General features: G+C 33.6%; 4 protein-coding genes across 7 annotated transcripts in view; 3 read left to right on the forward strand and 1 right to left on the reverse strand.

Annotated features, from left to right (window-relative positions):
- Positions 1-8266, forward strand: part of LOC122403309 (acetyl-CoA carboxylase) — a 30544-nt gene extending 22278 nt beyond the window's left edge. For both annotated transcript variants that reach the window (XM_043406775.1, XM_043406774.1), the window contains 6 exons: positions 1475-1808; positions 1904-2364; positions 2530-6357; positions 6517-6796; positions 6879-7159; positions 7373-8266. In XM_043406775.1, the coding sequence (XP_043262710.1) occupies positions 1475-1808; positions 1904-2364; positions 2530-6357; positions 6517-6796; positions 6879-7159; positions 7373-7987 (5799 nt within the window). In that variant the 3' untranslated portion in view covers positions 7988-8266. The remainder of the gene's footprint in view (positions 1-1474; positions 1809-1903; positions 2365-2529; positions 6358-6516; positions 6797-6878; positions 7160-7372) is intronic.
- Positions 8267-8613: 347 nt separating this feature from the next.
- On the reverse strand, positions 8614-12550 carry LOC122403312 (SID1 transmembrane family member 1-like). Its single transcript, XM_043406781.1, has 9 exons — positions 12208-12550; positions 11818-12122; positions 11552-11702; positions 11393-11476; positions 10943-11257; positions 10274-10820; positions 9490-9755; positions 9162-9371; positions 8614-9097 (listed from the first exon to the last, which is right to left on the reverse strand). Exons 1-9 carry the CDS (start codon positions 12409-12411, stop codon positions 8807-8809), a joined length of 2373 nt encoding a protein of 790 aa, XP_043262716.1. The 5' UTR covers positions 12412-12550; the 3' UTR covers positions 8614-8806.
- A 55-nt stretch (positions 12551-12605) lies between these two features.
- On the forward strand, positions 12606-14484 carry LOC122403314 (26S proteasome non-ATPase regulatory subunit 13). Of its 2 annotated transcripts, XM_043406783.1 has the most exons (6): positions 12606-12752; positions 12832-12945; positions 13098-13424; positions 13511-13843; positions 13952-14225; positions 14407-14484. In XM_043406783.1, exons 1-5 carry the CDS (start codon positions 12637-12639, stop codon positions 14217-14219), a joined length of 1158 nt encoding a protein of 385 aa, XP_043262718.1. In that variant the 5' UTR covers positions 12606-12636; the 3' UTR covers positions 14220-14225; positions 14407-14484. The 2 variants fall into 2 exon arrangements, with proteins under 2 accessions (XP_043262718.1, XP_043262717.1); XM_043406782.1 differs by lacking the exon at positions 14407-14484 and having other exon boundaries at positions 13952-14377.
- Positions 14485-15700: 1216 nt separating this feature from the next.
- Positions 15701-22247, forward strand: LOC122403311 (RNA polymerase II-associated protein 1). 2 transcript variants are annotated; one of them, XM_043406780.1, is made up of 9 exons: positions 15701-16441; positions 17286-17699; positions 17784-17976; positions 18937-19441; positions 19531-19700; positions 20037-20196; positions 20282-20561; positions 20653-20756; positions 20860-22247. In XM_043406780.1, exons 1-9 carry the CDS (start codon positions 15965-15967, stop codon positions 22193-22195), a joined length of 3639 nt encoding a protein of 1212 aa, XP_043262715.1. In that variant the 5' UTR covers positions 15701-15964; the 3' UTR covers positions 22196-22247. The 2 variants fall into 2 exon arrangements, with proteins under 2 accessions (XP_043262715.1, XP_043262714.1); XM_043406779.1 differs by having other exon boundaries at positions 17286-17976.
- The last annotated feature ends 2096 nt before the right edge of the window (positions 22248-24343 follow it).

Below are 24343 nucleotides of genomic sequence, written 5' to 3' on the forward strand. Positions count from 1 at the left end.
GAGATTTTATCAATTATGCATGAATTTATTAATGTATATTTACATTTCATAATGTTTTAAGGTGTGATATCTTTTGGAACGATTGCCTGAATCAAGCCCGGATTTTTTGTTACAGCTATCATAAAAACAACCTGTTTGTATGTTTTCTCCAGACTTATGTAAGCTTTCCGCTAAGTAATTGAAACATTGTTTGTTGTCGCTGTCAGATACTGGCTCTGTTCATAATTCGAATGCTTGGAAATGTACAATCAACTGCATTAACAATTTCAGTTGAAATACATAAGCATTTGTTTCTGTCATAATTATACTCGCCTTTGGCTACCAACGTTTGCCCTAAAGAATTTATCATTTTCAGTCGATAATGTAGTAGAATTTATGATATGATCTCTTTTTAAGCTCAAAGCTTGTAGTACCAATGATATTTCTTCATTAAAATTTCGTAAGGATACTAAATCGTTTCTAAATGTATTTTCATTCGGATACACATTACATCTAGATGTAACAGTTGTAACTCATTACAATTACTTTGATATTTAATATCTTCACACGCATTCTGTTTTGTTTTACTGCACTTTTTTATTTCACTTTTATCACTCAGTATAGTAGAATCATAAATTTTCAAATGAAACTCTCTCCGTCGATTCTGATAGTAATTTTTTTCTGTACATATCTGTACACTATTTGTTTATGTCTAGAAAGGATTTGTTATCCGTCTGATATCTTGAGTGATCACACACCATTTATTTATTTTTTACGCTATAAATTCAAGTGTTCGTGTTCAAACACTATAAACTCGATAATACGTATCCATATCTGCCATTGATTAAAATCTCTATAAATAAATCCTCCGTGTCCTCGTATACTTGTGTATAATACGACGATGCAAAAATATTCACGTTCAGCTCGACTGCCGGAAAGACTGCAATGCCAGTACATCTGACATTCCGAGTGATAAATATCTCGAGATATATATATTATTTATATTAATGTGCTTGTATAAACTGCAATACGTTTATCAAAATAAGGAAAGAGAAAAGAAAAATATTTTATTGGAAGTAAATGACAAAAGTAAATGGTCAATAAACTAATCAGATTTTAGAGATATTGATCAAGATTAAATGAAACTTATTTAAATACCCCTTTTTGAATCATTTATCGTCTTTTATGTTTGTATATTCATATTATGTTCTTTCGAATTCATTACTGAAAAAGACCCAAATATCTATAAATATAGTATAGAAACGCATACTTTTATTAGACTGCATTAATTTTCTAAACATTTGCAAGTACAGTATATCTGTGTAGTTTGTTTATTACAAAAACGTATATTAAAATCATCGTGGCTTTTTGCTCGTTATAGCCATGATATCTTTATATCCATGCTCTTGTTATAACCGAATCGACTATAATTATAAAATGAACTTGTTACTCGTTTGAAAAAATAATTTTTATTATATTTTCTTTTTCGTGATAGGCTGCCGTAAGGCTGGCCAAAATGGTTGGGTATGTCAGCGCAGGTACTGTCGAATATCTTTACGACACTTCCGGGCGGTATTATTTCTTGGAACTAAACCCACGTCTCCAAGTGGAACATCCTTGCACGGAGATGGTGTCGGATGTAAATTTACCTGCGGCCCAACTTCAAATTGCCATGGGATTACCGCTTCACCATATTAAAGATATTCGGCTTCTTTATGGTGAAAATCCGTGGGGCGACAGCGTCATCGATTTCGATCAGCCGCAACATAAACCTCAGCCTTGGGGTCATGTTATCGCGGCGAGAATTACTAGTGAAAATCCTGACGAAGGTGAGGATTATGTTTATACAAAGTAACTTTGTGATATTGAGATTAAAGAATATCAAGGAAGAGAGAAACGTGAACGTCAACAACGTATTCTTCAGGTTTCAAGCCAAGTTCGGGTACTGTTCAAGAATTAAACTTCAGATCCTCGAAGAATGTCTGGGGTTACTTCTCGGTAGGAGCTTCAGGTGGTCTTCACGAATTCGCCGATTCACAATTTGGCCATTGTTTCTCCTGGGGCGAGGATCGTAATCAAGCTCGAGAAAATTTGGTCATAGCATTGAAGGAGTTGTGCATCAGAGGAGATTTCAGAACGACCGTCGAATATCTAATCACATTATTAGAAACGGAATCCTTCCAACAAAATACTATAGATACAGCTTGGCTCGACTTGTTGATCGCTGAACGTGTTAGGAGCGACAAACCGGACGTATTGTTGGCGGTAACGTGCGGTGCGCTTCATATCGCTGATAGGACTATTACTGCCGCTTTTACTGGATTCCAAACAGCATTGGAAAAAGGACAAATACAAGCTAGCAATGATTTAGAGAATGTCATGGACGTAAGTAGCACCGTTTTTTTACTTCTATGTATAAAAAAAATTCTTGCTAAATATTTAAATAACAAACGAAAGAGTTTATTTAAAAAAAGACTAGATTTCGAAACGACAAACAAAAATCCTCCTTTAATATATTTAACAAAACTTTGAATCACGCTTCTATTTTAGGTTGAACTCATCAATGATGGATACAAATACAAAGTACAGGCTGCCAAGTCAGGTCCTAATAGTTATTTTCTTGTCATGAATGGTTCCTATAAAGAAGTAGAAGTACATCGATTGTCGGACGGAGGTTTGCTGCTCTCTCTGGATGGTGCTAGTTTCACAACTTACATGAGAGAAGAAGTAGATCGTTACAGAATCATCATAGGAAATCAAACGTGTGTCTTTGAAAAAGACAACGACCCCTCTTTGCTGAGATCACCTTCGGCCGGAAAATTGGTTAGCTTTTTGGTCGAGGATGGCGGTCATGTTAATTCTGGGCAAGCCTATGCAGAAATCGAAGTCATGAAAATGGTAATGACAGTAACGGCAGGCGAAGCTGGCAGTGTTTTTTATGTTAAAAGGCCAGGCGCCATCCTCGAAGCCGGTACGTTGATTGCACATTTGGAATTGGACGACCCATCATTGGTAACAAAAGCTCAAGAATACCTGGGTCAGTTCCAGGAAACTGAAGCTCCCGGCGTATCTGAGAAATTGAATCATCTTCACACTAAGTATCGAAGCTCTTTGGAAAATATTTTGGCAGGATATTGTTTACCAGATCCGTATCACCTACCGCGAGTGCGCGAGCTGCTTGAAAAATTTATGAATTCCCTTCGCGATCCTAGCCTGCCTTTGCTCGAGATTCAGGAAGTGATCGCAACGATATCGGGTAGAATTCCAATTTCCGTTGAGAAGAAAATAAGAAAACTGATGTCACTTTATGAAAGAAACATCACCTCAGTTTTGGCTCAATTCCCAAGTCAGCAAATTGCTGCTGTGATCGATGGACACGCAGCCAGTCTTTCGAAGCGATCTGACCGAGATGTCTTCTTCTTAACCACTCAGGCTATAGTTCAGTTAGTACAAAAGTATAGAAACGGAATACGAGGAAGGATGAAGACCGCTGTTCACGAACTTCTTCGACAGTACTACACCGTTGAGAGTCAATTCCAACAAGGGCATTATGATAAGTGCGTTTCAGCTTTAATAGAACAGTACAAAGATGACGTGGCTACGGTAACGGCTATGATCTTCAGTCACAATCACGTCACAAAGAAGAACATCTTGGTAACTATGCTGATAGATCATCTATGGGAGAACGAGCCTGGACTTACCGACGAATTATCAAGTACGTTAACAGAACTGACGAGCTTGAATCGTACGGAACACAGTCGGGTTGCATTGCGTGCCAGACAAGTCTTAATCGCCGCTCACCAACCAGCTTACGAATTGAGACACAACCAAATGGAATCGATATTCTTGTCGGCGGTAGACATGTACGGTCACGACTTCCATCCAGAAAATCTACAGAGACTGATTCTCTCTGAAACTTCTATTTTCGATATACTACACGACTTCTTTTATCATTCTAATCGTGCAGTTTGCAACGCCGCCTTAGAAGTTTACGTTCGCAGAGCATACATCAGTTACGAATTAACCTGTTTACAACATATAGAACTATCAGGCGAAGTGCCACTCGTACACTTCCAATTTTTGTTACCCAACAATCATCCCAATCGTCAGAATCAGTCTCTAGTTAATCACAGAATCGGTGCTATGGCAGCTTTTCAAGACATGGAACAATTTGTCCGGTATTCGGACGAAGTACTTGACCTCATGGAAGATCTGTCTTCGCCAATTACAATTTCTACCAAGGTTTTGGATGCAGTGGATGCAGCGGGAAGCGAATCAAGGCACAGTACATCTATAAACGTGTCGCTGAGTACTGCAGAAACTACTGGTCCGATCGTAGAAATTGGCGAGAGACCTGCAGAACCAGTACACATTTTAAGCATTGCTGTCCAAGAAATGGATAATTACGACGATGCTATTATGGCAAGTTTATTTGGTGAATGGTGCGCCACAAATAAGGAGGAATTGATATCACGGGGTATCAAAAGGATCACGTTCGCTGCTCTAAAGAAAAAACAATTCCCAAAATTCTTTACGTTCCGTCAAAGGGACGGTTTTATGGAAGATAAGATTTATCGACATTTGGAACCTGGTTGTGCCTTCCAATTAGAATTGAACAGAATGAGAACCTACGATCTCGAAGCTTTACCTACCTCAAACCAAAAGATGCATCTCTATCTTGGTCATGCAAAGGTTGCCAAAGGCCAACAAGTCACTGACTATCGTTTCTTCATTCGTTCGATCATACGACACTCCGATCTGATCACGAAAGAGGCTAGTTTTGATTATCTTCACAACGAAGGTGAACGGGTTTTGTTAGAGGCCATGGACGAATTAGAAGTTGCATTCTCTCATCCATTTGCGAAACGTACAGAGTGCAATCATATTTTCCTGAACTTTGTACCCACGGTTATTATGGATCCTGCGAGGATAGAGGAAAGTGTGACCAGTATGGTACTCAGATACGGCCCAAGATTATGGAAATTACGAGTACGTCAGGCTGAAATCAAAATGACAATTCGTCCATCCCCGGGAAAACCAATATCTACTATACGCTTGTGCATCGCCAATGATAGTGGTTATAGTATAGATTTACATCTTTATACAGAGGCAACCGACCAAAAGACTGGTATTATTCGATTCGAGTCCTGTCCTTCGGCGATGGCAAACAATACCTGGAGACCAGGACCTATGCACGGTCTACCGATCTCCACGCCATATTTAACCAAAGATTACCTTCAAGCGAAACGGTTTCAGGCTCAGAGTGCTGGTACAACTTATGTATATGATCTGCCAGATATGTTTAGACAACAAACAGAAAAGTTCTGGCTCAAATATATAGAGGAACGACCAAATTGCAACATAAGTATTCCAAATCCCATTATGGACTGCGTGGAATTAGTGTTGGAGGGTGATAATCTAGTGGAACAAAAACGTCTTCCCGGCGAGAATAACGTAGGCATGGTAGCTTGGAGGTTCAGACTTTACACGCCAGAATATCCGGATACTGGTCGAGATGTTATATTAATCGCAAATGATTTGACGCATTTAATTGGTTCTTTCGGCCCGAAAGAAGATTTACTATTCTGCAGAGCGTCCGAAAGAGCCAGACAGCTTAGAATTCCCCGAATTTACTTCTCCGCGAATTCTGGAGCACGTATTGGTCTGGCGGAAGAAGTGAAAGCGTTGTTTAAAATCGCTTGGGACGACGAGAAAGAACCAGAGAAAGGCTTTAAATATATTTATCTTACACCGGATGATTACGCGCGTTTAGCACCACTTAATTCCGTGAAGGCTTCATTGATCGAGGATCACGGTGAATCCCGTTACAGAATTACAGATATCATCGGTAAAGATGATGGTCTTGGTGTAGAGAATTTGAAGTATGCTGGTATGATCGCTGGAGAAACATCCAGAGCTTACGAGGAAATAGTCACGATTTCCATTGTATCCTGTCGAGCTATTGGTATTGGAGCTTATTTATTGCGTCTTGGACAGAGGGTCATTCAAATAGAGAATTCGCACATTATCCTAACTGGTTATAAAGCATTAAACGCGGTATTAGGTCGTGAAGTATACGCAAGTAACAATCAATTGGGTGGTATACAGATTATGCATTACAATGGTGTTTCGCATACGACCGACGAAAGAGATTTAGATGGTGTTGAAACTGCTCTAAGATGGTTAAGCTTCTGTCCTAAACATAAGGGTGCGCCTCTTCCTATTTTACCATCGCCGTGCCCCGATCCAATCGATAGAGAAACTACTTACGTTCCCACGAAAGCAGCCTACGATCCAAGATGGATGCTCGACGGCAGATATTTGCAAAATGAAACAAACACTTGGGAAAGTGGATTCTTTGATCGTGGCTCTTGGCAGGTACATTAGCATCATTATTACTTGTATTACAGACTATTTTAATTTCAATGAATAAATGCAGGTATTATTTTATTCTATAAATGTGATCTTCAGCATCCAGCATTTTCTACTCAAACTGAGACGACTCGAACATTCTAAGACTTTCAATAATATTTATAGGAAATAATGAGACCATGGGCTCAAACTGTGGTAACGGGACGAGCCAGATTGGGTGGAATACCATGCGGCGTTATCGCGGTAGAAACAAGGACTGTCGAGTTGCATTTACCTGCTGACCCTGCTAATTTGGATTCAGAAGCTAAAACCATATCTCAAGCTGGACAAGTGTGGTTCCCTGATAGCGCGTATAAAACCGCACAAGCTATCAAAGATTTCGGAAAAGAAGAACTACCACTTTTCATATTCGCCAATTGGAGAGGATTCTCTGGTGGAATGAAAGGTATTTATTATTTTATATTTACAAAGAGTATCGTTTTGATGTTTTCTCTATTAATTGATAATCACGCATCATTGTTTTACAGACATGTACGAGCAAATCATAAAATTTGGCGCCTACATCGTAGATGGATTAAGAGAGTATACCAAACCAATATTTATATATATTCCACCGAATGGAGAATTGAGAGGTGGTTCGTGGGCAGTAGTTGACCCAACTATAAATCCCAGATACATGGAAATGTTTGCTGACAATACAAGCAGAGCTGGAGTTCTAGAAGCTGAGGCAATAGTTGAAATAAAGTTTAGAGCTAAAGATATACTTAAAACTATGTACAGGGTGGATCCAATAATTAAAAAATTGAAAGTAAGTGAAACTGTTCTCGTGTGAAATATTTTAACTAACATTTCTAAATGTTAAATGATAACACTATGTATAGTATACGTACCTGTTTTAAATAGAAAAATGCAAATGTTTTGTAAACAATAGACAAATGCAAAAAAGTTGTTTAATTCGGTAAAAGTTGTTTAAATGGAAGTAATACACAGACTGAAATTTTATAAAGCACGGTTATTTTAGGAAAAATTGTCTGGAGCCAATTCACAAGAGGAGCGAACAGAAATCGAAGCTGAAATACATAAGAGAGAACAACAATTGGATCCTATATATCACCAGGTTGCAGTACATTTTGCAGATCTCCATGATACACCAGAGAGAATGTTCGAGAAAAACGCGATTCATGAAATTATTCCGTGGCGAAAGGCGCGAAAATTACTTTACTGGCGATTGAAAAGGAGACTTTTGGAAGATCAATTAATGGAGAAGATTCTCGCGATTCAACCCCGTCTCGACGTCAGACAAGTCGGTGCGATGTTGCGTAGATGGTTCATAGAGGACAAGGGACCTACAGAATCTTATTTGTGGGATAAAGATGAAACGGTAGCAAATTGGTTGGAGAGTCAACGTGAAAACGAAAACAGTGTCGTTTCGCGTAACATTACTTGTGTAACACAAGATGCGATCGTCTCTCAAGTTAAGGAAGCTCTCGAAGCCTGTCCAGAAGTAAGGTTAACTGCAATTCTAGAAATCGCTCACAGACTACAGCCAGCGGAACGTGCAGAACTACACAGAACTTTATCGCAGTTAGAAACGACCACTCAGGAACACCACAATGACTCCAGCGCTTCATCCTAATATTTTTTAAATATCACAGAATTTTCTGTCTATCCACGTACCTGGTGTATGTAACTCCGTTAGAATTAATTGTACAGACACTCGTTTCTCATCTTGTCAATAGTAAATTCTACGGGAATAGTATAATTTCGCAAAGTTAATAATTGCTTCTATCGATAGAGTTACTTGAAGGTAGGGAGCAAAATGAACTTGTGCTTAGTAAGGTTCAACGGTGATGCTATCGAGTGTCAGACAGTATCACTGCCGATTCCTAAACCGTGGCAAAGTATGCCCATTGTTTATAATAAGTGTATTCATGAATATAGAAATGATGTATAATATTATATATATATTATATAATATATAATATTATATATATACATATATATATATACACACACCATATATATATACATATATATATATATATTTATTTTTAGAAAAGTCTGTTCGTTGCGTTTGATTTTACCGAACGACTACTAATAGGCATGTATATCTCTCCATTTTGTTGAGAGAAGAATCAATGGGTAAGTTTAAAGTATTAAATGCTGTTTTTCGATCGTAATACAAAATATCAAAATTTATCTACTCTTTAGAAACAAATTTATTAAGAACAGGTTAATTGGAAGGAACAGATAATACAAAATTTTATGAATCTGAATATTTAACAAAATTAAGGTGTTTAATACAAAATAGTTGCTATATGATCTTTATATATACATATATATTTTATACTATTTTTAATTCATTAATATCAAGGTAAAATGTATATTATACACAATCATATCCTCATAAAGAGATGACAAAAATTAGGAGTAACATCTGTTCGTATCATTACCCTTAAAAGACTAGTATTTGACTTCGATGTACATCGACTAGATCGTCATCTAGGGTAAGCAAAACCATAAAGGAGAAAAATATTGCTATGCCAGATAAAAAATGCCAAATGTCATGGTTGTCAAAAAACCTTAGGAACTTATAACAGGGTTTGTTATAAAGGCGAGATTTGGCTGGTGTAACCGCCCACGAAATAGTTTTGTTTATAAAAAAATACATAGCTGCAATCCAGAACGCAACTGCCAAAATAATATAAATTAATGGTTGAGGAAGTATCTTCTCTTTTTGTAACATCTGAAATATTACACAATTCATTAGTTCGTAGTACACTAAATTTTGATTATGCATCTATACATACCTTCATTCCAATATAAAAAATAGTATACAACATTAAATTGAACATTAATATAATTAATAGAAATGTTGCAAAGTTTTTTTCATGACTTAAATTTCCGAATACTGCAAGACCAACGTTACATAAATTTGCTATGGCAAGCAGTGTAAATCGTCCTGGGTACAAAGGTTTAAATAAATTTTTAACTCCAGAGTGAACATCATATTTACAAGACTGTAAAAATATGAATTCGGTGGTCAATAATGAACATAAATTATTAAAAAAAGTAACTCGATCGATACAAAACTAAAAAAATAATACTGAAACTTATGTATTAAGTGCGTAATATTACCTCTACGATTCTTTTGGAGATACCTTTAAGTCTGCATCGTCCCATATAGTAAAATTGAATAGTCACAAACAAGCAAATTAGCAAATACATAATCGTAAATATAATCCAGAAAGTAGTGGAACCATCCAAAACGCCGATTAATCCTGTTAGAATGATTAAAGCTAAGACTCCAAATGTAATCGGTGCTCGAGCGTTTATATCGGGATGCCGCGTTTGATAAATTTTGATCATACAAAGTATTGCTATGATGTACATATAACTTGTGTCTGAAAGAATGACAACGAATTCTATTAACATCTTATTAAAAAAAAAAAAAAAAAATACAGGGATGCCTTGAAAATTAACCAGGATTTTCCTTTAGAAATTGTCCCCCGCTTGTCCTGGTGGCTAAGTATATTTATATTTTTAAATCTACTATGAAATTTCGATATCCCATGTTTATGCATCTCTATCTTACTCGCACTCTCTGAAAAAAAAATCACTCGATTTCCTAGATTTACCTCTCTTCAATTTTGACCAGTTTCAATCCTGCGTTACAGTTTAGAGTTCCTCGGTTTCCCCCCACTTCTCACGCCTGACAATCTACATTTGTCCTACCCTCTCACCAGCATTGTTCAATTACGCTTGTTAGTCTCAGACAGTTGGGAGGAAAAGCGGGGTAAGCAAAGAACTCTGAGGTTAAAGTAAGAGAAATGGTAACACCATTTCTCGACCTGGCAACCCCCTCATTCTAAATGTCGGCCAATATCCAAGGCATTACTGTACATAATATATATAATCTTACCGAATTGAAAATTACTTCGATTCGGACATACATGATAACTTCCTGAAAGTATTCCTTCCATGATAAGAGCAAATCCAAGTGCATAAAATAATCCATAATGTTGCGGTATACCGTAAGACTGGTTTTTTACCATATTTGCATGCTTTTCTCGAGTATATGTTACCAATATAAACAGAAGACCTAATATGATGTATCCAAAATTCGAAAACACGTGATTGAAATCCGACAGCAATCCAAGTGGATGGGCGCATAAAAAATTATAGTAACATATATCTTGATTTCCAGTAATGTGAAGTATGTTCTGGTAAGTTACTACTAATTGCAAAACGGGTAAAGTATAGAAGATGGTAATCGTTATTAAATAATAAAGATATAATCGGGACTTATGCCGTAAAATTTTTGGATGTTTGCGAGCCAAATCGCTAACTGAAAGTACAAGTTTCGTTCGTATTACTGCTTTATCAGAATGAACATCTTGCAAGATATCAATATCATCTTCATCTAGCGACGAATCTTCTTCTGAAGATATTGACACCCGAGGCTGTATCTAAAATGTAAATAATTCATATAATTAATTATAATAATTAACTGTGATTAGGAATATTTCTGTAGTACATGAATCAATTTTTTATTAGATGTAAAGCATTTTAGACATAATATTTATCTTACCTCTTCTATTGTAAAAGGAGTCTGCATAGGATCATTGTTCTCACATATTTGATTATCCAATAATTCCTGGTGAATTTTTTTACCTTCTTTAATTACAGAGAATGTTATGCCCATAACATACACTATGCAGAAACCAAAAATAAGAGATATCACTACACTTGATGCGATCACGTAATCGCGTTTGGTAACACCAGGATTTACTGTTATTGACACATTTTTATTCCGTACAGAGACTGTATTAGGTGATCCATAACAGTCAGTATCATCACCCTTTACTACAAGTACAACAAAAAATCCCATTGGATATGCTTCTCTCTAGAAGATTATAATTAGACTTCAATATTACTTCTAATCAAATTCTACTAAAAAAATATTTTACTCTTTTATGTATTCCATATTTTGGAAAATACATAATAGAATTACCCATTAACAACTGAGGCAAATACATACAGGCACAGTAATACCACCCTGGCGACTAACAGTTTGCCAGTAACCAGCAAATTGAATATTCCTTTCTAAATCAAATACAGGACACTAAGCAAGAAAATATTTTAGAATCCTACAATATTATAAATATATTATTATAGAGATATGTTAAAACCCTCTTACCGATATATTTTGTATCGAGACTGTCATACAAATATCACTCTCAGATTCAACATGGACAATAACGACAGGACTTTCCATTTGCTCTTGGAAGATGTAACCATAATAAATAGGTTCAGATGGAGAAATTTCTGTTGAACGTTTCTCTCCTGTTCTATATAGAAAACAACAAAATAATTGTTATTCTTTCTTGTTTTTTTTGTTTAATGACATAATAAACTTATTAACATACTCCTGATTCAATACCAACATTTAATACTCTATAATACCTCAAGTAAAATTCTGTATAATGCGTTACATTCAGCTTGAACAAAACATTTCTGTCATCAGCAGTGGATAAAGTGATAGTAACAAATTCTCCTCTAATATTCTTCCATTCACTGTTATAATTTTCTGTCGAACACAAAGTCCGACTAGTTTTATTATAAATTGAATCATTGAAATATAAACTATCTACAACTAGAGGAATTTGCCATGATAAAATTCCTTTCTTGTGACGTGCTACTATAATAAGAGGTAAATCATGAGTGGCATTGCTTTCAACTTTTATTCTAGCAGTTTCCATCCATATTTCCTAAATATGTAAAAATAAATAATATAAATAATATAATTAATTTTTATAATAATAAAAATAATTATGTAAATTAATTAATACTTGCACTGTTAGTTGGGTATAAAAATTCATATTCAACAGTAGTGTTTATGAGGAGTTCATATTCTTTTTCGTACTCCGCCTCATAAACAATGGGTAAGAATGTTAAATTTCGGTAAGCAATAATTCCATGGAGGTTAAATAATAATAATACAGTAGTAACTATAAAAATTCTCTCCATATTTAACATTTTAAAATTTAATCTAAACATAAAACTTTGACTTTGACTTCAAATTCATTTACACAATTCACTTACACAAAACATCACATATGAGATAACAAAAGTATTGAATTAAATTTTTTTCTTTATGTTATTTTGTCAACGATGCTAGAACACGATCTGAGAAAAAGTTACTAGCAGTTTCAGTAACTCCAGATTGAAGTTCAACAGTTGGACTGAATATTACTGGTTCAGCTTTGGTCATTGTTATTAAAAATGGCGACAGCCGTGGCACCGAAGGATGTTAACACATATTTAAATCAAAATCAAAATGTTGCAGACAAAGAATTGGCTGCTGAATGGGCGCAACTTGAAAAACTATATAATAAAAAGTATTGTGTATCACATATATTAAATTACATTTATATTACAATAGAATAATCTGATCTTTTTTCGTACGGTGACTTGCAGGCTTTGGCATCAGCTGACACTTAAATTAGAAACATTTGTAAAAAATCCAGCACTTCTGAAAGGAGATAATTTGGTACAATTATATGTTAACTTTTTATCTACCTTTGAAAACAAGTAAGAATAATACATATGTTTTTTTAAAATATTATATCATAACCTCACTCTTTTATATGAATAGAAAATAATATTTTTCGATAAATATGATAAAAAAGGAACTTATAAAACAATACTATTGCCAGGTTTAATTATTTATGTTTTATGTTTAGGATAAACCCTTTGTCGTTGGTAGAAATATTAGCATATGTAATACAACAGTTTCAAGATAAGCAGGAAGCAATTAAATTCTTGGAAAAAACTGAAGCCAAAGTTAAAAGCAGTAATGAAGCCGTGGCTCTCTGTAAGGTCCTTACAGGGCAAATTTTGTTGGATAAGTTAAATAATCAAGAACAAACAAAAAAGATAATAGAAGATGTAGAAGCGATGTTGGATAATGCTGATGGTATTACCACAGTTCATGGTAGATTTTATTTGTTAGCCAGCCGTCTTTACCGTTTACAAGGGAAACATGCAGAATATTATCGCACTGCTCTGAGGTATTATTACATCTAAGATTTTTAAGTTCTAAATTAATCTCTTAACATAATCTTATAACAAATATTCTTTACACTTGATTCTTTAGATATTTGGGTTGTATTGATTTAAACAGCTTAAGTAAACAAGAACAAGAACAACATGCATTTTTCCTTGGTCTGGCTGCACTTTTAGGTGAGGGTGTTTATAATCTTGGAGAACTATTAGCTCATCCAGTTTTACAGTCTTTAAAAGGTACACCAAATTCTTGGTTGATTGACTTATTACAAGCTTTCAATGCCGGCGATATTGCGGCGTTAGAGAAATTAAAACCACAGTGGAGCAAAGTTGCTGATTTAGCTGCACAGGAATTAAAATTAAGACAAAAAATCTCTCTTCTGTGCCTTATGGAAATGACTTTCAAACGGCAAGGTAATAACAGGTTTGTATTTTCTTTGTTATAATACTAAATTAATACTAAAATTATAAAATAACTATGCCAAATAATTTATGTTAATTAAGTGATAATATTAAATATTTTTTATTACAGACAATTGACATTCACAGAAATCTCTCAAGAAACTCGTTTACCTCTCGGTGAAGTAGAATTACTAGTAATGAAGGCTTTAGCTCAAGGTTTGGTTCGTGGCGCCATTGATCAAGTAGCAGGAACAGTAAACATGACATGGGTACAACCTCGCGTATTGGATCGTAGTCAAATAGCTGGGATGGTTCAAAGACTTGATGGATGGTGTAAAGATGTCAGCTCAATGGAACGTTTATTGGAATCTCGAGCCTCCGAAATTCTAACTCTTTAATATTAGGTTTGATACTCTTTCATCGATTCATTTATAAGTTGTACTTCTGTATTTCTAATAATTCATTGGCTTACCATTATTTTAAAATGTCCACAAATAATAAACCAATTGTGATAAGTCAATAAATTAATATAGAAGAAAATATAAACTCCACTTTTTTAAACACAAAATTATAATACAATTACAGGTGAATGTAAAAAGGGATGCAGATTTGTTTTGAACTTAATATTCTAAAGTAAACAATTGCATAAAATTTCTATCATACATAGAGTAATCATTTCAATTTCTTTGTGTTCACAAACTTTGTACTATGATTAAAATAATAATAATGTACATTAACATTTATCGCGTTTTTTATTTAAGAATGCATTTCTACAGGGTGTTGAGCTACCTATAGTCATCTTTTGAGGGGATGATTAATGATAGCCGAACACCCTGTATTTAAGATATGAAGAATTTTGATTATATGCATATGCTATTATTTGGATATCTGTATATCCCATAATAGAATCATGGTTTTCATGATGTATAAATACAGTAGTATCCGGTTTAGCGTCTGTTGGCCACACTTGTTAGTATCGTCCTTCCACGAGAAGAAGGCACACAATGCAGTGTGGCCAAATTTGGCATAATTGAGTGCATCGACGTCGTCATTAGTAACGACGAACTTCCTTAGCGTTTAACGGAGTGGTGGAGAAAGCAGACATATCTTACCGCACGAGCCACATGTTACGCCCGGTCAACACTTCATGCAACTTCAGAAAATTGATAAAGAACGTGAACAGAAGCCTTTCCTTCTTGCTCTTGAACAGCTGAAGTCCGTCTTCGTGTCAATGGCATACAATTTCGAATCTCGACTGCTCAGGCATTTTTACGTTTTGAGCTATTATAGGCACATACGTATAAGCAAAGTCCATAATGAATGAAAAATTTTCACGTAAATACACGTTTTAAGACCCTCTGATCATGTTTGAAATAAAACAATACTATGGAAATAAATCGTTTGAATATAGTTTATCAAGTAAGATTTATTTTCTAATTGTTCTATTATTTCAAATAATAATTCTTTAATTTTATAACAAAGAATGTTTATTTAATATTTAATTCAATTTGTATTTGTATATTTTTTGCCTATATAGGCAAATATACCATGTTCGGTTTTATTACATAAGTTGTTCCGTAACAGAGATGTTCAGTTTAGGTGTTATTCCCAAAGATGAGATTTTCTTCGTCTTCAAAGAAACCCGGGTTGACCGCTGTTCGTGAAACATCTTCTTGGCCATCTTCGATCTTGATTGAATGTAAATCTTTAATTAAATTCTTCATTTCGCTTCACGATCCGTCTTGCTTGGGGGTGAGGGATGACTCCTGCGAGCGCCCCAGGGGGCTCTCGTAACCGCCAGAGGCTCTGGCTGTGCCTTCTCGTGGAAGAATGGTAAGTAGGTTTGGGTTATTGTGTTTTACATGTTAGGTTAAATAGCCGAGGAAGAAATGTTTTATTACCAACGTACATCGAGTTATAATTTTTATATAAAAATCAACATAAAATATACTTAAAAGTGTAACATCAGCGAAATCCATGTTTAACAATAAATAATAATATATGTTGTAAATAATAAACGCATCGATGGTATTCATAACCTAAAAGTGTTTAATGTCAAAAAACTAAGGTAATATCCATAGACAGAGATTATAATTTTTCAGACACTGAATTATTAAATGTGTTCATAAAATATTTAAAAACTATGGATGGTGGTCCGACTTTAAAGCGGCCTAAGCCAACCGATGGTGAAGAAGAATTATTTCGTATGCAAGACGAATTTTTGATGAATAAACAACAACCATCTGCAAAAGTAATTAATTTACGAGGTTCGAAGGCACCTTTTGATATTACTGCTTCTGATGAAATGCCTAAAAGTCAGCCAAGTAGTGGGAAAATAAGGTCAAAATTTTCTGAATTGAAAAAACATAAAATACACAATAGGGTGTATACTCATCAAAGTGGTGGCAATGTTTTAAATCCTGCGATCAAGGAAAATGTTCAGGAAAATTTAAAACCTAAATTACAGGATTCTGTTCAAAATATAGAAATTGCACCATCTAATATAATATTAGGAAATATTATTGAAAAGAAATATGGCCTAAACAACTTTAAATTGAATGAGAAGTCTTTTTCCGCTTTGGACAAAGGTTTCCCTGACGTTTTTGTTTCTGATTATATGGTACTTATATAATTTCATATCCCTATTTAATTCAAATTATACAAATAGTTGATCAAACAAATATTTAAGTACTAGTAAAATATTGGTAACTATGCTGCGTAATTGAAATAAATATACAGTGTTCCCAAGTTAAGTGGCTACATTTGACGTATGCACTTTTGACACAACATACTTTTTTTACAAACTAAAGTTTTTGCTTATTTGTTAATGCATTAATATACGATTTTCTTCATGTTATTTATAAATATTTAAACAGTTTCAAGAACAAATTAGCACTACTACAGTGCTACTGCAAACATGTGAATTGGAGGAAGATTTTAATTTTAGTAAGATAACAATCTAAAGCTTAAGGCATGAATTGTGTTAACATATTTACTTACATCCTTGTAAAAATGTTTTATAACTATTTTTAAGATTCTTTGACCTGAATCCTATTAAAAACTGGTAAGATAAGTATGCCAAAATATTTAAAAAACTATAGTAAATTTATAAAAAAAGTTAAAAATGTTTTACAGAAGAATGACAGAATAATATACTGACACACTTATAATATGTACAGCAAAATATTAATATTTAATTCAAAATTATTATTTTAATTTTATAAATTTCATTTATATGATGTCCAAATATTTTTATAACATTATTGAATAGTTTCCAGTTTCTCTTATATTATTTAAAAAACTGTATTAATAACTGTATAAATTTTTATGCTTCATTGTATATTTACTTTAACTACAAAGCATAAATAGCAAAACTATACTGCTGTCCAAATATTTTTGTGACCAACCGTGTACTATTGTTATAGAAACAGTTGTGTAGGTGTTTAAGTGTTAATCTTTTGTAGAAAAATGATGGTAATCAAAGCTTATTTTGGCAACAAGTTTCCCCAGAAGAAAATGCGACACACAAATCAGAGGATCCTCAGAAGTATGAACCTTCATTTAATAATGATAATACTATTATAGAGAAATCATGGGCAACTGAGATACACAAAGAAAATTTAGAACGATTAAATAGAATGAGTCAAGAAGATATATTAAGAGAGAAAAGTAAGCTTGAGATGATGCTTAAACCAGAATTAATCCAGTTTTTAAAAGATAGACGAAATAAAAAACAAAAAGCAGAAGGGGATCAAGATGAAATTGAAAAATCTAATATTTTGAATAAAGATGAAAATGTGACATATATGGATGAAGAGAAATTGTGTACAAAAAAAATTTCTAACAGGCACGATAAAGAATTATCAAACAATAATGATGTTACATTAATGCAAATTGTTAAACTTGAAAAAGTCGTTGATAAATACAATAAAGATATGTCCAAGAATATTGATGATACACAGATGCAAATAGACGAATCTGAGGAAACTGTAACAGAGCCTCCTATAGAGTTAATGAAACTGGCTAAAGAAAAAGGTTGGGTACATATGGATGCTCTTGAACGTGAAAAGTTAAAGTGGATGGAAGATATACCAATACAGAAACAAGATGAACCTTCTCCAGATGAACCATACAATGCTCGTTTTGATTTCAATGGTAAATTTTTTTATGCTGTTCTTTAACACTCTGGCGGCAGGACTCCGACCTGTGTACTCACGCTTTTTCCTTTTTATTATCACAATTTATGATATAAATAATAGCAATCATTAATAGGGATCAAAAATAAAATAAATAAATGCAGATAATATTTATTTCGATTTGGTACAACGATATAAGATTTTACCCTATATTTATTATTAAAACTGTTTCCTTTCTTGGTTTGTTATGGCTACTTGTTTTATTATTTTTCGCGACTAGAGTAGGTTCAAACGGTCTTAGGCTTTGCCGTCCGAGTATTGATCATAATAACTTATTTAAAAGTATACAGGGTGTTACTCTACCTATAGTCAATATTTTGGGGGGTGATTCTACAGGCGAATATAAGTCGAAAATCAAGAGTGATGAAATTGCGGTAAATGCTTTGTTTATTAATTATCGATGGTTAAAGATTGGCGTCTGGAGCGCCTGAATGACGGCAACTTAAAATAGGGCCGGTCAGTATACCAATATCGATCGGCGGCAACGTCGAAGACACCAACGAAAATCAGCTGATGGAACAGCCCGGCCGCCGATCGATATTGGTGTACTGACCGGCCCTATTGTCACCGCAGTTCGAATTTTAATTATTTCTCTATTAACCCTTTGCATTCGAGGAATGTTTCGGTACGCACAAATCCAGTCTGCTTTTCCTGTACAGTTTTTAATACCAAACGGTTACAAATGGTTCTTACCGTATTTACCGCTGTCCGTCAAGTTGCCGTCATTCAGGCGCTCCAGACGCCAATCTTTAACCATCGATAATTAATAAACAAAGCATTTACCGCAATTTCATCACTCTTGATTTTCGACTTATATTCGCCTGTAGAATCACCCCCCAAAATATTGACTATAGGTAGAGTAACACCCTGTATACTGGAAACATGAAAAGTGTATTAAAATTTTAATACCTTTTGCTAGGTTTATTATTACCATATGAAGACGAAAGTGTACCAGTCGAGAAAGGTCTTCATCATCATGGAGAAGAACCTGAACGACCTGGATATTCCTTGCAAGAACTATTACAATTAAGCCGATCAGCTGCACAGCAGCAACGTTGCATGGCTCTTACAACGCTGGCAAATATTATAGATAAAAGTCGTAAGGGCTGGTATGATAAAGCATTACATCCAGCACCTTTGCCTGTGCTAAGTCAACGAAATCTCCTATTATTATTGAGGTTTTCTTTAGATGATACATCAGTAGCTATAGTAACAGCAACTTTACAAGCACTTAGAGCTTTTTTATATAGCGAAGAAGATGAAATTTGTTTGGATAGATTGTATGGTTTCCAAAATTACGAAGAACCTAATATAACGCCACCAAAAACTGATATTACTAATACAAGTAATTTGAAAGATCATGAATTGGTGCAATTAGACGCAATAGCTGCGTTATTAAGAACTGATATATTCATAAGGATTAGGTATTTTTAATAATTTTATTTTTGTAACTAAAACAAAATGTATGTGTCTGTAGAAATTTAGTTATAAAGTGAATTAAAATTATTTGCAGGTATATTTTGCGTGAAATGCGACCACCGCCTGTTGGTGTAACATGTGCATTAGAAATATTAATCAGACTCGCAAGATATTCAAATATAACAGCATTAAACATTATGAGCATCCCGAATTTATTAGAAGCAATCGCTGAATACTTTATGCCATTATCTACTGATCGTTTAGGTTTATAAATTTGAAATATTAATCACTTCCCGTACTTCAACGAGACTCGTGATGAAGATTTTGGCTCAAACATGAATATCACGAGCCAGATTCGCGAACAGCAAATCACGATCGTGATTGAGTTTTAGTTCCTATCAGTACGCCACAATAGATGGTCACGATTCTTATAATCTCTGTTACAAAGCAGTTTAGCATCAATCTGGTCTGCTTACCGCGCATTGACGCCTACCGTTTGGGCCTGGATTTCGACGAGCTAAATGGCACGGGAAGGGGTTAAAATATTTCATATACAAACACATACAATAAATTAATAATAATTTATATTTTTATTCGTAGCAATGCAGAAAACTATAAATAATGTTTATGGAGTTCCTGTAATTCCTGCTGTTAGGTTTTGTCGTATTTTACTTTATTATGGAGGAAAACCAGTTGCCCAAAAGTTGAACAACCTTAACATTAAACAACGCATTATTTCGTATATCTGTTGCGATGCAGGGTAATTTTTACATATATTTTACATTTAATTTTTATTTGTAACAGACGTCGTTGCATATATAAAGAATAATTAATTTCTTTTTAAGAAATGAAAGTATTAATCTCAGCATCGAAAGTTTACGACTATGGAAAACTTTACTACTTCACGGAGAGGCAATGGACAGTTTAAATGGCGTACAATTAATTTTATTGTCTCAGTTACAACTTCTATTAAGTAATCATGATATTCGAAATGCATCCGAATTATCTTGTGAATATGCAGCAAATTTAATTGCTGTTGCCAGTTGTTTGACATCTTTAAAAGCAAATATATCAATTTTATTGTTGAAATGGAGTACACAGTTATTATCTTTAACTAATGTTACAGTATGTTCAAATTTAATTTATTGTATGAAACATTTATGATCCAAATATTATATAAAAGTTAAATATCTACTCAACAATTTTTATTTTATAGTGGGGCAATACAAAACTTCTTGCAGAAACATTATTGGCAGTCAATGATACTTCTGTAATTCAAAAATTGATAATATCTCGATCACGAGTATTTTCTAAACTTAGGTAAGTTACGTTTGACTTATTTTTAATTTCATATTATATTAAATCTTTTTTCGTAAAAAATGCCGATGCTTATTGACTCGTTAATGTTATTAAATTTTTGTAGCTCTTCTTCAAATTTATTGAGTGGCTATAGACCAGCTATTGAACGCGATCCTCCTTCTCTACCTCATCTAGGTATATTAACAGAGGATGGACAATTACAGCCTATAGTATCTCAACAATCTTGTATACCATTTCTTGCAACCGTTTTAAAAGTATTCATTAATCATTGTTTTATACAAGAAGTTCAAGCAATTCTCAGCCTTCCACAACTTTGTAAATATTTAAAAAAATTAGAAACAACAGAATGGTGCTTAGAAAGATCATGGTACACAAGATTTGAATTATCTTTCTTGATTGCTATAGTGAAGGCAGCTTCTCTTGTTAAAGATAAACTCGACAAAAGTACAGCGCATATTATTTGGAAAATTGCAGTCAAACTCGTATCATCTTTACCTGCTGATTTTTCATCCGATGTAAAAGATATGCTTCGGATTGCATTATCAAAAGAGAAATTAAGTTTAGCAACGATAGCAAATGAATTAGAGAAATTAAACTTGAGTCCAAACGTCGAGAATATTAAATTAAATTTAAACAGTGATATGGCTGCTTTATATGAACATTATGTAGAACTGAATGGCGAATGGGATCAAGCGGCAATGCCTAAAGATTGGCTTTATCTCCCAGTAGTACACATTTATACAAAATGTAGAAACAATAGCACATGCAATGATGAAGATAAATCTACTATCTTGACTGTACTGAGTTTAGAATTACTATTACCTGATTTGGTTGAAAAGTTGTCTCAAAGTCTAAGATTCAGCAGATTAGTTCTGGTATACCTATGTGATACAGTATATTTAAATAGCGACGTATCTGCTTTACTTACTAAAGCCATTGTATCTTTATTGAAAGATAATTACGAGAAATTTAATTTTACAATAGATTTGCCAGGACTTAACTCGTTTACTGATTTATTCACGGTCATGTGCGAACATTTTTGTTCAACTTCTTATGGTGATTATGGTTTTTCGATGACTATATTGCTGCTAATTGCACAAAGGCACGATGTTCACTATAGAAAACTATTATGGTCGGAACATGCGGGTTTGTTGCGTTACATTAGATTACCTTTAGAACAATTGGTTATTCCGTTAAAAGAATATTTCTATCCACTCGAAGAAGATACATCTTTAATAGAAAGTTATATAACCGCTCTTGTTAGAGAAATTGTTAAAAAAGATTGGTGTCCCATTCCTTATGCCATTGCTGTACATCATTCTGCAATGTATTTAAAACAACCAAATAAATTAGCAGTACGAATGAGAATGAAATTAGAGAAAATACCCAATAAAGATTTAGCTGTAACGTTACTAGAATACAAAGAACCTACATTATAAGTGTAGATAATTGGTGTATTAGATTTTTAATAAGAGATTCGAAATTAATTACGATCAATTTTACGAATGTTTTCAGTATGAGCAATTTGTAATAATTTAAAATTAATAAGTTTGCATTTTGAACATAATATGTATATGATTTATATTATGTAATAGAAATTGATTTCTAATTTGTTGTATAAATTATAACCTTACACTCCTTGCAGACATGGATTCGATAGGTTTTATTTTGTAACACAAAACGAAAGAAAATTCTTGAAGAGATACATGAGTATAATTAATTCAGTTGGTCGAAGAATATACAGATATCAGTATTATTAAATAAACAATTAATTACAAGATTAAAAAATAGGAACAATTTGTGTTTACAATTACGCAAAGCATAGAGGCACTGCTTGATCAGTTTCACTGATTAACAAAGTTATCAATAAAATAGTACACAATACAGTCTAGAAAATGTAACGTTCGAAATTCTGTAGTGTGTTAATAGGTGATGTAAGTACATATACATATGTCTAATTATGCGGGTTGATTATAGGTATTTTATTTTTAATTAATCGTTAACTATATTTTCATGGTCTCTAGCTTCAGCTTACAATTAGTAACATCGATGTTCTAACTTCTATCGAAGTAAATAGGCGACAAAAGTAGTAATAAGTAGGTACACATGTTTGTCTATCTATTAACAAAACGTCCTAATTAGATGTTGCATTACACATTGATGAACATGTCAATGAACATAGCATATTTTATATTTGCATTCAAATTGACAACACGTGCATATTTTAGTTGTTAATCATAATGTTTGAAATTAAAACCAGTTTGTTTGTTATATCGTATCGCATGTACGACGTCTGTAACAACAATGTACTTACATACAATAATTTCGTAGAGTTATTGCTTTCTGAGCTTTAACAATATAACTGTTTTTATTAAAAAAAAGCAACTCCAACATTGACAAAGATATTTTTAAAACTGGCTATCAACTAGATCGTAAATAGTACATGTCAGCCATATGTATATGTACACAGTTCAATGGAATCTCGTTAAGGTAAATGTACCAATATCTAACGAGAATAACTATTGTTCCATTATCCGGTCATTAATGCAAGGATTAATTATTATTAAGCATATGCTTAAGGAAAGAGCAATGTTTTAATTAATTTATATTATTTAATCACACAGCCTCGTGAATTAAAAGTTACATCGAAGTACATACAGGGTGATCGGCCACCCCTGGGAAAAATTGTAATGGGAAATTCTGGAGGTCAAAATAAGACGAAAATCAAGAATACCAATTTCTTGATTGAGGCTTCGTTAAAAAGTTATTAACGTTTAAAGTTTAAAACACGCAGCTGTTCGCAGATTGCTGTCTCACAGGCGGAACTTTAAACGTTAATAACTTTTTAACGACGTCTCAATCAACAAATTGGCATTGTTGATTTTCGTCTTATTTTGACCTCCAGAATGTCCCATTCAAATTTTTCCCAGGTGTGGCCGAACACCCTGTATACTTTCTATTGGAAAAATAGCAAAAATACACACACAGAACAAAAGATCGGCAATGGCTATCACACGCACTTACGTGCGTATTGCTACACGATAAAGATAGTTTCAACACTTTCTTTGAGACATTTAAAAAATTGTTTGCATTATCATAGTTATTTGTATAGCGAGTTTTCTTTAATTTTTTACAATTTAATTAAAGAGGGAATACTTGCTTGTTAAAAACATAATTACTATAATAATTTTCTTAATGAGTGAATGGGATATGAAATTTTGTGCATAATTTTCAAACTTAGGAAGCACAATATTTTATTATTCAAATTGCTTTGTATATAAAAATTTAAGCGGCTATGTATCGGTACAGCAATATTCTTATTTACTCAATAAGTAACCGCCCATTCAGTTATTTTGTCAGATTCAGTTTATTCAGGTGTGAAAACATGAATTCTTATATTTTTCTCAGTAAAGATTGAAGATAAATATAGAAATTATAAGCAATTATTGTTTACATATTTCATTAAATTATATGCATGTAAATACTTAGTTCTATTGATTTTATGTCATAGTAATGATTTGACTAACAATAACCTATTTGGACCTGTCATTACTCAAGTTGTGACAAGTTGTATGTAAATAATACGT

The sequence above is a fragment of the Colletes gigas genome, unplaced genomic scaffold, assembly GCF_013123115.1.
Source record: "Colletes gigas isolate AHSC1104 unplaced genomic scaffold, ASM1312311v1 Colletes_gigas_Sc00048, whole genome shotgun sequence".
NCBI classification, from domain to species: domain Eukaryota; kingdom Metazoa; phylum Arthropoda; class Insecta; order Hymenoptera; family Colletidae; genus Colletes; species Colletes gigas.

Excerpts from the sequence above, each read along its gene's own strand:
- LOC122403312 (XM_043406781.1), bottom strand. The coding sequence starts at position 12,411 with ATGTTTAGATTAAATTTTAAAATGTTAAATATGGAGAGAATTTTTATA. Across the intron at positions 11,477-11,551 it reads TCTCGATACAAAATATATCG|TGTCCTGTATTTGATTTAGA; the intron begins GTAAGAGGGTTT and ends TTTCTTGCTTAG. Across the intron at positions 10,821-10,942 it reads CTCCTTTTACAATAGAAGAG|ATACAGCCTCGGGTGTCAAT; the intron begins GTAAGATAAATA and ends TTTACATTTTAG.
- LOC122403314 (XM_043406783.1), top strand. The coding sequence starts at position 12,637 with ATGGCGACAGCCGTGGCACCGAAGGATGTTAACACATATTTAAATCAA. Across the intron at positions 12,946-13,097 it reads TTATCTACCTTTGAAAACAA|GATAAACCCTTTGTCGTTGG; the intron begins GTAAGAATAATA and ends TTTTATGTTTAG. Across the intron at positions 13,844-13,951 it reads AAACGGCAAGGTAATAACAG|ACAATTGACATTCACAGAAA; the intron begins GTTTGTATTTTC and ends TTTTTATTACAG.
- LOC122403311 (XM_043406779.1), top strand. The coding sequence starts at position 15,965 with ATGGATGGTGGTCCGACTTTAAAGCGGCCTAAGCCAACCGATGGTGAA. Across the intron at positions 19,701-20,036 it reads ATTATCTACTGATCGTTTAG|CAATGCAGAAAACTATAAAT; the intron begins GTTTATAAATTT and ends TTTTATTCGTAG. Across the intron at positions 20,197-20,281 it reads TATATCTGTTGCGATGCAGG|AAATGAAAGTATTAATCTCA; the intron begins GTAATTTTTACA and ends TTTCTTTTTAAG.